The sequence below is a fragment of the Frieseomelitta varia genome, unplaced genomic scaffold (assembly GCF_011392965.1).
Source record: "Frieseomelitta varia isolate USP_RPSP 00005682 unplaced genomic scaffold, Fvar_1.2 scaffold_545, whole genome shotgun sequence".
Taxonomy (NCBI): Eukaryota; Metazoa; Arthropoda; class Insecta; order Hymenoptera; family Apidae; genus Frieseomelitta; species Frieseomelitta varia.
Window position 1 is genome coordinate 20,108 of NW_025110307.1, and position 15,970 is coordinate 36,077.

Here is a 15,970-nt window from a genome sequence, read left to right on the forward strand (position 1 = left end):
AAAATCGCGTTGGAAACGTCTGGACGGATATACAATCACTGTAATTTCAGTTTCTGCTCTTTTTTTTTTCGCGTTCTTTTCTTGAAACCTGACAGTTCCAATTATATGTCAAAGAGATTGCATCGGTCGAGATTTGCCTCGAGGTGGTATACTGTTTGCACGGATCCATGCCTACGTACATACGTACTTAATATACAGGCTCACGATGTATCAGAATGATCATAGCATGCAGTGAGATCAGTCTTTATACTCGAAAGTACCGTAGTCTTGACGTTTACGATCGCTAGAAAATTCGATTTGACATTCAACCAAAATAAATCGGCCAAGCATACGATTTTATACTACTCGAGTACCGAACTTGAAATTCCTCGGAATTAGATCACCTTACATTTCAAATCTAACATCTAAATATTACTCGATTGATCTAGCTATTTACTTCAAATATATTTCTTACTAATTAATATTACATTCAACGTTATATTAAATATAATATAATATATAAATATAAATATAATATAAAAATTTAAATATAATATATATATATATCCTTATATTTCAAATCTAACATCTAAATATTACTCGATTGATCTGGCTATTTACTTCAAATATATTTCTTACTAATTAATATTACTTTCAACGTTATATTAAATATAACATAATATATAAATATATATATCCTTATATTTCAAATCTAACATCTAAATATTACTCGATTGATCTAGCTATTTACTTCAAATATATTTCTTACTAATTAATATTACTTTCAACGTTATATTAAATATAATATAATATATAAATATATAATATAATATTAAATATATTAAATATAATTATATATTAATTTAATATTCACGCCTCCGTGTGAAGTCTTGCCCGCAAAATCTTATGCACAGTCTTCTTTGAAAGCCTCAGCTCTAGTGATGTCTTAATAATTTTCTTGGATTTGCCTGAAATCAGTTTCTTCTACGGATGCTGCAGTTTCTTTATTAACACTTTCTTTAAATTTTTTTCATCTAATTGGATATGGAATTCCTGCGCGGTGCTTCTTTCTTGTACTGGATTCTAAATCTTCTTTGGATAACAGTGGTACATTATAGCCAACTAAAGAACCTCTTCTAGTGGTCATTCTGTAAAGATAAAAAAAAAAGTTAGATACAGATTCATTTTATCGCATACACTTACAATGTTACAACAATTTCAAATTGTACACGGACTTTATGAGCACTCTATATCGCATTATATTATAATACAATGATTTACTAGAATATTCATCCACTAAATTTACAATTTTGTAAAAAAAATATTTTGTAAATGTATTATAAGTTTTTTATATTGTTAAATTTTATATATATAATATTTTATAAAATATTTTGCAAATATAATATAAATAATAATTAAATATATTTAAATTATTTGTAAATGTATTATAAATTTTAATATATTATAATCTTACATGCATCGAGTACATAATAATACAATAATATATCTATATAGATAGATATAAATATGGTAAACATTCTAACAAATCGAAAGCCTATTCAATGTTTTCACTTACCCTGTTTAAATTTTCATTGTCCAATTGATTCAAATCAAAACCAAAGGCACAAGGAATTTAGCAAAACCACAGCGAATTTAGCAAAAAAGATACTTAGCAAGAGACACTTCATCCATCATACGCGAGACACATACACGTACATACATACGTACATGCAAATGAGTTAAAGAAAAGAACCTTACCCTCGAAAGATAATCTGAAATCACGAGTATGATGGATCATCGATACGATTATGCTGGCTAGAACGAACCTCTAAATTCCATTCAGCTCGCAATACCTCGTGCGATCGCATCGATAGCGTCTCTGGCCGAGAAATAAGACGGTCGGTTTCTCACCGGAATGCGGTATCATAAATCTGACATCTCGCGAGATACATCATACATTAGAAGATCATGATCGCAGAACCACGGCTCCTAGGGTAATTGCGGCATTTCCTGGCTGGTCAGCCCGTAATCTTAACATTCAATGAAAACGTTGATTTGTTACACGTGCAATTTATCGCGCGCATCTTACGCTCGGCGCGGATAGAAAACTCCCAGCCGTCGAACCCTTAAGGTACGCAAGAACACCGCCTATTCTCATTTGCATACGAAATAACAGCATCTCAACTATGAAAGCGCTAAATCCATGACAAGTCGTCCGCGTAGAATTTACATTCAACAGTTTACCTTTAATTGGACACCGACTGTTTTCGCAAGAATGTTCGAACGGTAACAGATCTAAATTTACACGGAAAAAAAAAATTGTTGGTTTTATGTAAAATAGCATAGAGACACTAAGATCGAAAGGGATTAAAGAATAGAATATTTTAAGACTGTGGGAATACAATATGCGAACTGTTCAAGAATTTTAGACGCGTCGTTGCAGAATGTGAGTAACGAAACGCAGGCACGTACATTTTTAAATGTAAAAAATACAAAAATGCAAATCGTCGAAAGAAATGTATTTAAAATATTCTCATTTTCATCGATTTGACGAGTTTATTTTATTAAAGAGATAAAACATTTGATTGAAAACATGTTTCTCTGAACGCTCTGTGTTAGAAATTAAACTTCAATCAAAAATTACTGTTGCCATTATCGTTTCATCCATTCTTACGCGATTCTCGAGTGTTCGTAATCATTACTCAACACGTTGAGAAGATTCGAAGCCTCGTCTCGATGAAATATTCATTATCTCATTATCAAGTGATTCAACACTGTTACCGATCCACCAACGCGTTTTATGTATGAATTTTTCGTTACAGTTATCAGCTTAAAAGGAGAGTCGCTTGAAGACGACCCACGTGTTTTGCAATAAACATACTACAGTTATTCATCGATTATTACACTAAGTTTCCCTTAAGCTAACATGTAATTTAATTTTACAACTTTAAATGCATCACAATAAAAATTACTTATACCTATCAGGACCTAATAATGGAATCGTAAGAAAGAATATAAAAAAAGTTTCACGAGTGTCTGTTTCTTTACAATAATGTTATAATAAAAGCTTCTTTATTTCTGTTTCAGGTGCAGCCTGGTCAAAGTAAAACGATCGCTTACAAACAGGTGTCGTATCAATATAACAAAAATCTCGATGGTAAACCAATTGGTAAGTTTATATTAATACTTCTAGCTCAGACTTTCAAAATTATTTAATCAATTCTTTGACAAATGGAATATAAAACAAAAAAACCATGAAACTATTTAAGAATTTACGACTGTAAATCAAATAACAATTCAATCGAAAATTATATTTATTGCTTAACTTCAAAATTAAAAGTTAATTTTTGGATAAGGAGATGGATGTAGTGTATATCTCTTTTTAACGATTATTAGTCAGCAACTGAAAGATATAGAATTATCAGTTTTCTTTTTTTTTTTTTTGTATCTTTGTAAGAATTACCAATTTTCTTCTTAATTACTAATTTCTCCTAATTAAATATATCACATCGCACCTCTGGTAAATTTTCTAAACTACTGAAGAACATTGATTATATTATATATATTTATATTATATATTTCATACATCTTTGACGTATAAAATATATAATATAAACATATGAAATTGAACATCTACACATAAATTTATGTGAATTTTATACGCAACTGAACGAAAATTTAATCTACCGTTAATATAAAAAGAATTGAATTACTCGTCGCCTCGTTAGATATTAATTTTTACCTCATTGTGTCGATTTAATTACCGAGGAATAAATTATCAATCAAAAATCCACGAGAAATCGAATTAAGAAGAAGCGGTTCCCCTCTCGTTGAAGCGAGAAATTTCATTAGCAATGTGGGAATGGATGGAAGTCGGAAAAGAGGGAAAAACAACGTGAAGGGAAATGAAATTTGGGTAAAAAAGCGGAGTTCTGTGTGACGGAACGTCCGATATACCGCTATGAACCCTCGGGCGTGTTCGCGAGGAATCGCGCGCAAGCGCTGCCGCGTTTTAAACGATCGTGGAAGGAAGGGGAGCTGGTCACTCGTGTCGCTCCTTTTAAGGCGCGGAACGGCCTTGCAGGTATACGGTTAATTAACAATGAGAACGACAAAACGAGGGAGGTTCGTTCCTTGCCAGGAGATACTCGCGAAACTCGCCTCGCGCCTCCTTTTCATTAATCGAACGGCCATTACCCCGTTGCTGTTAAATATCGGAACTCCAACCGGGGAAAATTAAGTGTCTTTGTAAACATGATTAAGTGCCTCGAACGATTTATCAAGGGAAATGAGTAGTTTAGCATAACGAGCTATTAGCTCGTAATGAATGGATGATTGAAAAAAATAATTTTATTGGATTTGTATCTGTTACCAGTCGTTATTACGGCTAATAGCGTGTCCTTGCAGGTTGCAAGACATGAAGATTTTAATTTCGTTAGATTTATTCGGTGCCTCGGACGATTTGCTAAACGAAATAAATGTAGCACAACAGAACAAGCACCAGTGAATGAAAAATTGAAGGAATAATTTTATAAGAATCGTATCTGTTTATATTGTTACATTGCTAACGATATGTGGATCGTGAAATATGAAAATTCTAAGTTTCGCCGAGTGCCAAAAGAAATATACTCCCAATAGCGAATGGAGGAATTGAAAAAGTAATTTTATCAGATTTGTGCAAAGTTATAATTTTGGAAATAAAACAAAGGATTTGGGAAATAAAATTTGGAAAAATAATTTAATTAGCTATTACAATTATGCCATTATACCACTACTGACAATATGCTGACTGTACAATGTGACGAATGATCGTGAATCAAAGTTTGCACACAAATTTTGAAACTACGCGTGTACATACTACAACTGCGAAGTTGTTCCATTTTTCACGAAGCATCACCTTTAATATATGCACGTTACGCAAGGGAAAACAGCGTTGTAAGCAGATGTGGCAATTGCTGAAATTCTGAGGTTCCGGTAAACCATGGTCGCAAGTAACACGATAACGCCATTATACGGAGAAGATTTCCGCGCTGGCTGTCTCTCTATATGGAAGTGACGTTGCGACCAGAGTGTGTGTGTTCTTTGCGGTAACACACGATACACAACCGTATCCATATTAGGGTTGCGTGTAACAGAAGGTTGACCCGATTTCTCCGTCCCTCTGTTGCTCTTCAGACAGAGAGGAAAGAAACAACCGAAATGGAAAGAGAGAAAAAAAAAAAGTGTATTCGAACCGAAAAATCGGCGACATTGAGACACAAGAATGTCCATTGTCATTGGGTTACCGGGTGATGGCCGTTCAACTTCTCAACGAAAGTACACGCAGAGAGTATTCGTACATTCGATGAAAAATCGTCGATACTTTGAGCTCGTGTAACTTCGTCAAGAAAAAATCGTACATCATATAAGAAATTTTAAAGGTGTAAAGTAATTAATAAGTAAAGTTTTAATCGTGTAAAGTAATTACAGGGCCACAGTTGATTTATGAAAAGTATCATACAATTCAGTGAATTGTTGGAACGCGAAAATTGAATAACGACGGTTAACAAATTATAAAATTATTAGACATACTTATCTATTTAACATAATAATATTATTAGACATACTTATCTATTTAACATATAATCTAACTTGTGAATTAGATGAACAATAGCAGTCAATAAAATTAATATTTGTATAACACTTTTTTATTAACTTTTATTTGTATTTTTTTTATTAGTGACTGTTTTAGAATTTTTTATTAATCATCTGTTCTAGAATATATACATACCATATTTACTCATTATTCTTTTTAAGGTACTACATAATTCATATCACAAAGCTATTTTCTCGTACCATTTGTTCTTTAAACTTTCTTTTGTCCATCACTGTATATTTTATTATTGGATTATAATATTAAATAATATTAAATAATCTAACGTGGAAATATCAACTTAAATCTCCTTTATATTACAGATTCGTGGACAACAGACAGTACATTGACTAACACCATGATGTAAGTACTATTCTTTTCCAAAGCAAGAAAATATCAAAATTACTTGTATTCTTGCCAACAAAATTATACGAACACTTCTTGCTAAACTGGCAACTAATAAATTCAGATAGATTTATATTTCGTTATTGTCTACAGCCTTGAAATTAAATACCTAACTATATGGTGTTATCGCAATAAAATCATTTATTTTCAATTATAATAGACCGTGTAACAGAATATGCGCGTATATTTTACAGCGATGATATCCGAGAAAAGACCTACGAAGAAAGCACAATACCTCGTGGTTTAGAACCGGTTAGCAAATCAGTCAACAGAGAACTAGTGAGTACTTTGTCTCTTACGATATTTTACACGTCATAAATTCGATACGAATTAAAAAATATAAAAGGATATTCATATTTCAGGTGTATAGCGATAGTTCTACATCTCGTTCGAAGCAAACTTCGCCTTTACCGGGTACTCAAAGGGACGTCAAGTATATTCACGAATCTTCCAGTTAGTATATTAAAAATGTATATTTAAAAATTTTATAAATTTACAAGTATCGAAGAAAATTAGCAATGCGTTGCGTGTATGAATTTGAAGTTTGAATGATTAATGCTGTTTATTTAAGTAGATAATTAAACGAATAAAAATAAGTTACACTAAACATTTAAAAATTAAAAAGCATTGTTCATCTACAATATAAATTATCTTTTTACTCTGACATGGATGAACACGTTGAATGCTATGGAAGTCATTGCCAGGTAACAATGCCAATATTAATAATAACATTTAAAATAAATGTAATCAGAGATTATACATTTTAAGAATCCTCAGTACTTTCAATACTATAGTAGAAATAAGATAAGGTAATAAATGAAAAATAACACTCTTTAATCTATCCATTCCATCTGAAGTGATATATTGTAATTTATAAACATTTAAATGAAATTCCCAATATTTGGATGCCACAGTGAAAATACTACAACAGTAAAATTATAAAATGCACTGTATTTTACAATATTACATAATTACAATATTACAATATTACATATATTACAATATTACATATATTACAATATTACATATATTACAATATTACATATATTACAATATTACATATATTACAATATTACATATATTACAATATTACATATATTACAATATTACATATATTACAATATTACAAATATTACAATAAAATTTCTCGAAAACTGAAACTGCTGTCGTTGTCGTCGAGATTTATTTCAATGATCAAACAATGTCGTAGGCTACCAAACGGAACCAGTACAAAATACAATAACAACGATGCACACGAGTGCTGCGCAAGAATACGGAAGCGTCGAGTATGTACCAGTCCCATCGCCAACACCAGCGATACCGATCAACCTGGCACCAGGTCCAAACACAAAAGTAACCACCACTATCAAAACCTACACTTACGAGCTACCAGGACCACCCGAAACCTATCTACAGGGTGGCAACGTGCCAACAGCAGGTAGCGTTATGCTGCCAGGAGATCAAACAATTACCTACACGATACCAAAAGGAACTAGCACCACGGACAAAACGATCACCTATCAAACCGTGACCGAGAATGTTCCACCTAGAACACCGACCAGATACAGCAGTCCACCGCCTCCTATAACAGACCTGACAAAGAAGTCTACTACGATCCATCAAGAGTCCAAGTTCTACCGCGAGGAACACCACGGTGGTTCACCAGGCCAACCAACAACGACAGTCTACCATCCTAGTTCACCGCCGTTGGAAAATAAAACGACGATCACGCGAAATGAAAAATACTACCAAGTGGACGGAAGTTATCCAAACGGGTATCCACCCGGTGATCGACCAGATCATCCTGGAACCACGGTGATTTATCAGAATCAACCACCGACCATAAACGAGAGTCACACGACGATCAATCGGATCGAGGAACATTATCCTAGTCGGCTACCGTCCAGTGGACGACACCCGACACCTGACAAACCAGGAACACCTGTTAATTATTATACAACATCACAGTCCACCAACCCGCAATCCTCCACGACTATATACAAATTTTCGAACACCACCACGACGGTACCGCCGAGCAAACACCCCGAGGATCACGAGGTTTTGTTACCCAAGCCGTTCCCGATCGAAGGTGTTCAACTTTATCCGACCAAACCGGCAAACAACGTACAAAGTCCGCCTAAAAAATTAGAGGATCTCATGGCGTCGTTTTCTGACACAGAGGTAAGGAGAAAATATATATATATATATATTTTTTTAAGTTCAGTCTTGTTAGATAATCAGCCTTGGTAGTCGTCGAATTTGATTTTGGAAGTAAAGAAAGTCGAAGTGCGTAGAACCGTCAAAACCACACGTCAGATGTGCTAAGCAAATCGCTAAATTAGTTTAGAAATTCTTTGATTCTTTAATTAGTTCGAATTCGAACCGATTGACATGAGTTTGGCTCGATAGACTTAAAAAACTTTGTACGTCTTATTTCCGTGATGAATCAACTTTACCCCTTAAAAATCTTAACAATCCCTTTTATTAAAAACAAAATCATTTTAGCCAAACATTTTGCAGTCATAGTAGTGTGATAGAACTGCTTTTTTAATTGTACAAGCTATTTTCACATCTGATAATGAAAAAGTTTATAATTTCGATTTGTACTCGAAAGAAACTATTATACAGCTCATACATTATGAGCATTCTATAAATTCCTGCATCTTTGAGTTATAAAAAAGTTGTACAAAAGTCTGCAGTCTAGTAGTTACTAAATACCAATCTTTATGTTTTCAGCGTGAAGTACTAGAGGACATTGAAAAAAGAGAAAAAGAACAACAGAAAGAGTCCCCAGTAGTGAAAAAGGAAGTTGACTTTGTGCCTCACACGCCGCCCAAAGTGAAGAGTAAAAATGTTGCTGGACCTCCGGTTTATTATCCACCGGGAGCAGCAGAATTCACTAAAAAGGAAGAAGCTAGCGCAGCTATGTCGCAATCTGGTGTAAGTAGTTACACTATGCATCTTATAAGTAACATTCTACTTCCTTCCAAAAATAATACTTCTTGCTCTACTCTAATTTAAAAGAAATATAATAAAATCATTACAAATGTAATTATTTTTACTATTCCAATTTAAAATATCTTCGAACCCAATCATTTCTAAAAATAATATTTCCAATTCAAAAAACCTTATGCTACGACAAATTAATTGTAAATCAAATTGGACGTATTTTCAATATATCTAATTATAATTAAGTGAAAATCCAATTATTTCTAAAAATATTACTTCCTACTACGAACTTTGACAATTCGAAATCTCAAAGAGAAGCAAAGAAATCTACGAATTCCGGAAGTTTCATCTTATCGAGTCTTCGGGTAAAATAGATTTGACAAACAAAGATTCGATTGACAAACGCTTTGTACGACCATTCATTTTTCGATTTTAAATTTCAAGCTTTTGTTTAGAACTGAAAAGACTTTGTAAAGTTATTATTAATATTATTATTAACATTAATATAATACTAAAAACATTGCGATATTACATTATTAAACATCGCAATATTATTAATATTATTTGTTACGTCTCAGCACAAAGGTGATGTGATTGCTACTTGCTTTGTTGAGATTCTCTCGTCTTTCCTTTTAAGCTAAATGTCCACTGAAAAGTAAAGCCTTGCGTCCATTTGAGAGTTTCTTGCATGAGATTTTAACAAATGAATCCTTGTGTACTTCAAAATACTATATACAAATGTGGCTTGTGCATGATGCGAATCTGGGAGATGTGTACTGTTGCTAACTGACTGAATGATTCTACGAGACTCAATGAATGTTATGCGACTATTCAGTTTCGCAGCATCAATCAGTCAATCTCTTAACAACAGGCAATCAGTCTTTCCAGACTCGTATCATATACGCAACATTTGTATATAATTAATCAAATATAAGTATTTAAAATCATCCAGTCACCTGTTTATGACAATATTTCTTCTATGGAAGCAATAGGCCGAAGAGAACCTCAGCAATGCGGGCAGCAATTATCGCTGTCGCGCCATGACAATATTATAAGGAACTGTCGCTAAATAAGTGCTATAGATTAGCCGGTTATAGTAAATTTTTAGACTGTCATTCGACATAAATGTAGATTCGCAAATTCCACTGTCGGCTACGTAGATGACCAACGGTGATGTTCTCTTATTGTTACGAACAGTGGAAAGTGCACATTGAATTACAGATATTCCTATTTCCACACAATCCTCTATAATTATCACTGATAAATACGGGCAATTCATTATTGCTTCGCAAATGGCTCTGTTATCAAATCCTAAACTATTTCTACAAGAAACTTCTTTTAGTTTCTTGAATTCTTTTAGTACACTACCACCTACTGTGAAATGGAGATGGTTCAACTTTATTACAGTTATATTTTTTAATTTCACAAGTGGATCCAATGCGAAAGTTCCAATGATATTGCTACATCCACTTAGATCCAAGTATTCAAGTTGTAGCAAATTCTCAGCTATTTCACTCACAACCTCTTTTGTTACCCAAGTACAAAATTTTAAGGCCAACTGCGTGATATTTGTATATCGCTTTACGAGCAAAATGCCCAGTGAAGCAGGGCCGATCTTATCATAACTTATATAGGATTCATTATGTTCCAATCGTGGTAGAAATTTCACATCGATCCGTTTCGGATTTGGTAGGTAGGAAAGTTTTAATGTTTTCATTGTCTTCGATATAGAAGTGTTATATACTATAGTCCGTAAAACAGTGTCATTCATTTTTTCACATGAAATGATTTCCAGGTGTTCAAGACTTTGTAATCTTTTTATAGCTTCACACATGTATGATGATTCCATATACTCACAATTGTCAATAATTAAAGTTTTCAAATTTACATTTAAGAATGTAAGTGACTCTCCTGTTATGACTGTCTCCACTATTCTGAGTTTCACGAGTTTCTTAGCTTTTTTGAATACTTCTATTAATTCTGAGTCTATTGAGAATGTAGAGGTTCCTAAAGATAAAACGGTCAATCTCGAAGCTATAAGATACAGTTCTTTTACCATCGTTGGAGTTAACAGGATTTCTTTCAAATCTACTTTTTCTAAATTCGGACAGGTCCTTACGGCTACTCCTAATAACTCCCAGAGATCGGATAATACTGTGCGCTCAGTTAACTTTAAGGAACGCACGTAATTCTTTGATCGGTTCATCAACCAATAAAAGCATTTTCGTGTGAATTCCTCGCCACACCAACCACTTGGCCATCTGTTGTCTATTTCAAAGTGTTTCATTTTACAGTGAGTGCTCAAACTGGCCAACCGCCATAATTTTGATACCCGCTCTAATCTTGCTTGATCTACATGTGGCAAATACTCAATTATTTTTGAAATGATCTCTATGGGTAATATATTAAGTATACTGTTTTTTTCAATGTCCTGTAGAACGGGCGGCGTTATTTCCACTTTATTGTAGTAATCGTTATATTTTAACTGCAATTGTTTGGCGTGGAGGTGAATGCTGTTAGTTAACATTAAGTCATGCACTATATCAGCGCAATCCACACTGATAAATTTTAAGTACACTCGAGCTTTTTTCTTTGATTTTTTTCGCTGTATCGCAACTTGCTTTACCCCATATTTACGGAAGATAGTCTTTAGATCTTCCTCGTTCGTAAAATAGTACAAATTATCCAGGACAATGTGATAGGGTTTGTCTACGCTAATCGTCATCTGCGAATTAATTGGTTCCATTCTTCCGATCTAATGAATATAAACTTTTATATAATCGGTATACACAGAAAAAAAGAAAAAATAAAAAACAAAAGATATGCTATAATCATGCTATAATCATGCTATAATCATGCTATAATCATGCTGTAATCACACATAATCATTTTATAAATAAATAAAATAGATAAAAAATTTTATAACTAGATAAAAACAAAAGAGAAAATAAATTAATTTTGTCCGGAACGTAAATTTATATTTCACCGTCGTATTTCTCTCTTTTTCTAAATTGAAATTTACGTCACCATATCTACAACACCATTCGAAACTTTATTTATTTGAAATTTACCAATCTTACAATGAGATTGATAAGAGTAATCTAGACTCAGATCTTTTCGATGAGATCCAAGAGCTACTATAACATTTTAGAACATTCCCAATAATAAAGAATATTTCTAAAATAAATTTTTCCGGAACTCAAAAAGTTAAAATATTCATTATGCATATAAACGATATTTCACCTAACTTACGCACCTTAAATAAAATTATACGTCCGGTAAAAAATTATTATATACAAAAGTTGCATAGTTTAGAGAAACACATTACTAATCTAATTATTTCTACACATTACTACACATTACTCTACAATCTAATATTTATTTCTACTCATTAGCCAAATTAATTGGAAAAAAAATATATATATATAACGTTAGAACATCCTTGGAATCATACATATAATATAATTATCATGCATATTTTTACAGGGAGGATGGCAGAAGGCTAAAGCGAAATATGAGTACGAGGCGTCTGGCAAAAGTAAATCAAAATCAAGCAGCGGTAAAGCAGTTGTCCCTGTATGTCTACCACTTTGCTGTGCCTTGCCGTGTGTAATTATGTAACTTATATTGATATTGATATTAAAACGTGTTGATCGATTAAGCAATTTAATACTTTGAACGATCAGTCTTCCGTCAGTTGTGTAGAATAAAACGTAGATGATAAACTTTAACGTAAGAAACACGTATTAAACAATTTTAAAAGGCTACGAAATAATTAATGACACAAGCAAATATTTTTCTGGTTTCCTGTTTGTCAACTTGTTAATTATGTATATATATATAAAACAACAAATAAATATACAATTAAAACTTGGTATAATTTCAATTCGAAAGAGTAAGTAATTACGAGAAATCAAATATCGTTTTATCGTAATTATAAGCTTAGTTAGGTGTAATTATACTCATGAATTGTGAAGAATCTAAATCTCTCTCTACCTTCAGTTTAACTCAATAAATTCGATATAATCGTTGCTATTTTCATGTTAAATAATTTTTATGATAATTACCGAGAATTGTTCTAAGTTTGACTTTTTACTAACGTTAAATTATCTTAATATTATATGTGTTATTACTTCGCTTATACAAAGGACTTTAAATCCATTCTATTGTGTATATGTATTGGATTGAATTTCAATTAGTTTCACATCATTCATAGGAGTAAAATACTACTTATTTATTTCTCCTTTTTCTTTTACTATTTTTAAAAAATACTCTTTTATACTATTTAAAAGTTATATATATATACTATTTTATATTTATACAAAAATATATTATTATAAACTACGAATTTTGAACTTTTATTTGAATTTTACAAATTTCAAAATAGTTTGAATAACGATTCTTTCAAAGAATCGAAAATTAAGTCAAACATAAAAAATTTTTCAAACATAATAAATTTGTCTAATAAATGTTCTTTTATATCGTTCTATTATTAAACCAATATTTTATATACAAAACTGTTGGTTTTTAATTTTTAACTATTATATGAATAGTTGCATATTTACTTATGCAATTACAAAATTTTGCAATCCAACAAATATGAATTAAAATACACTAAATTTTTCGTAGTTTAAAATAATCTTAACATAAATAAAATAAATATAAGCGAAAGTCATAAGTATAAAATCAAGTGCCTTTCATCACGTTTAAAAAATTTTTGTAATTATAGGATAATACCGTGAATTATGGTGCTATAATAATTTTAGTAAACAAAGACATGTAAATGTAATGCACTCTCATTAAAAATTTGAGCATGTGCATTATAAAATACATGATCATAGATATTTTTAAATGTATGTAAAAACTGTGCCATGACGATATAATGTGTGTCAATAAGAAATAATAGCTTTTACTTAATAAAATGTTGATTTCTTTATTGATTGATTGATCATGTTTATTATTCTTTTATTCGTATCACAATGAACTTTAAGTATACCTTTAATATACCGTAATCAATGATATGTAACCATTTACTAATAAAAATATACAGCATACACAGTAGCCACGCAGAATATTGTATCCTGAAAAAATGTTAATATCTTTGTATCTACTGTTTGCTTATTAAATGTTTAAAATTTCTTTTAGAAATAATCAATTTTTTAATTATTGAAATCTATAAACCTAATTATTAAATAGTAAATAATATATCTTTGGAAATATTTATTTCAAAATTAGTGCAATATGATATTTTGAATTTCTGAGATTCTATTTCTGAGAATATAGCTTCTATTTAAATATGGCATTTAAATAAATTAATTGTGCAATTCTTACATTTAAGAAACTGTCATATGCATATGCATCTGCTTCTGCATCCCATATACATCTTGTACCCATTTTTACCCCAGCACCATGCTGTTCACCCAAAACTACATTCACAATATATTTGTATCGTTTGAACTTTAACTCTAAAAGTACGTGAGAAATTATTTAGAATTCAAGATCATATAATTGAAGTGAATTCTTATTAAATAAACACTTCATTTATTTTAGAAGAATGAATTCACCTTTAACTTTCTCTCTAATTAGATCTGCTATATCTTTAGTCCACTGAACAGCTTTCTGAGCATCATACGTTTTCATAGAAAGCTGATCAAATAGCACATTATGTATAACTTCTTTAGCACTCAAAGGTTTAAACCTGTATCGAAAGTATTTGTTAAACTACCACTTAATGAACAGTATGCATATATTATTCAGTTAACTATTTTCAACAACAATAATAACCTACGTTCTATGTAAAATGTGTCTCGTATATTATTTATAATATATTAGATTGCTATATATAATTTCTACGTACATCTACTATAAATCATATGCATAAATATACTTTGAAATGCTTAAAAATAAAAATTCTTCTGACTAGTAACATACCAATTTAATGAAATATCATGCATAGCAAATGAACATCATATCCTTAAGAAATTCTTAAAAATTTTTAAATTAAAAGAATATAACTTAATATTAGAAAATACAGATATAATTAATAAATACTTCTCGTGTAACTGGGGACGTATTTGATAAACTGGTTCAGCCGTCGCCGTGTCCTCAAGAATTTCCACGTTCAATCTCGATTTTTTGTCTTTTCGAAATCTCTCTGCTATTTCTTCTTGAATCTTGCCTGTTTCTATCTCTTCTGAAAAAATAGTGTCATTCATTTTAGCGTACTCTGCCATTGTTTTTAATGAAATCTTTGTATTTGTTTGCAAAAATATAAAATATTTTCTATGCAACACTTAGGTTAGTCAACTTATTCAAACAACAACACCAAGCGTTGAAACACGAATGAACAAAGAGAGCATAGATAGTGTAAAGAAGCGTCGCTAGACGCTTGGTGAGACATCTATCACATCAAACATCATGTATACGAATAAAGAGAGACATAATTTCCTGTAGAAACGCGTCACTACTTGGCGGGAAATTTGAATTCAATATAATGGAAACTTTACTTAGGAAAGAGAAATTATAATTAACTATCCTTTTTAACTTCAATTTAGTTATTATATTAATTAATAATTACTTTGATTAATTGAAAATGAATAAAATTTGCTGTTATATTACATATTCATACATATTACCATTGATTAACGACAGAAATATTACAATCATTCAAGAAATATTACTTTTCATAAAATTTGCTTCGTATATTCTTTTTACTTCATCTATTATTTCTAAATCAATTTACTAAATTGCTTACTAAATTAATTTTATATTCACTTATTATAATATTAATTATTGTATGCTATTGCAACTAATTCATTTGCTTTCTCTACAGAATCAGTAATGATCAAATTCACAATTATTCAACATTAAATCAATTTTAAATTTCATTTTCAAAATTATAAGATGTTACTTTCAAATTTTAGAGATACTCACATGATGTATGAAGATGTATGTAGACTGCAAATCGTCCGAAGATGTATGTAGATTGCGAATCGTGCGGAAGCA

General features: G+C 31.2%; 3 protein-coding genes across 3 annotated transcripts in view; 1 reads left to right on the top strand and 2 right to left on the bottom strand.

Moving 5' to 3' along the window:
• The window catches only part of LOC122533660 (mucin-5AC), a 29,523-nt gene extending 16,523 nt beyond the window's left edge, over window positions 1-13,000 (top strand). Inside the window, exons 5-11 of the mRNA XM_043663583.1 lie at window positions 3,067-3,148; window positions 5,935-5,974; window positions 6,211-6,295; window positions 6,379-6,469; window positions 7,227-8,197; window positions 8,753-8,956; window positions 12,452-13,000. Coding sequence (XP_043519518.1) covers window positions 3,067-3,148; window positions 5,935-5,974; window positions 6,211-6,295; window positions 6,379-6,469; window positions 7,227-8,197; window positions 8,753-8,956; window positions 12,452-12,586 — 1,608 coding nt within the window. The 3' untranslated portion in view covers window positions 12,587-13,000. The remainder of the gene's footprint in view (window positions 1-3,066; window positions 3,149-5,934; window positions 5,975-6,210; window positions 6,296-6,378; window positions 6,470-7,226; window positions 8,198-8,752; window positions 8,957-12,451) is intronic.
• On the bottom strand, window positions 1,074-11,840 carry LOC122533661. The gene is made up of 2 exons (XM_043663584.1): window positions 9,922-11,840; window positions 1,074-1,127 (listed from the first exon to the last, which is right to left on the bottom strand). Exon 1 carries the CDS (start codon window positions 11,709-11,711, stop codon window positions 9,990-9,992), a length of 1,722 nt encoding a protein of 573 aa, XP_043519519.1. The 5' UTR covers window positions 11,712-11,840; the 3' UTR covers window positions 1,074-1,127; window positions 9,922-9,989.
• Window positions 13,001-13,893: 893 nt separating the features above from the next.
• Window positions 13,894-15,331, bottom strand: LOC122533662 (dynein light chain Tctex-type protein 2B-like). The gene is made up of 4 exons (XM_043663585.1): window positions 15,017-15,331; window positions 14,530-14,663; window positions 14,297-14,430; window positions 13,894-14,046 (listed from the first exon to the last, which is right to left on the bottom strand). The coding sequence occupies exons 1-4, from the start codon at window positions 15,196-15,198 to the stop codon at window positions 13,999-14,001; spliced, it is 498 nt and encodes a 165-aa protein (XP_043519520.1). The 5' UTR covers window positions 15,199-15,331; the 3' UTR covers window positions 13,894-13,998.
• Between the last annotated feature and the right edge of the window lie 639 nt (window positions 15,332-15,970).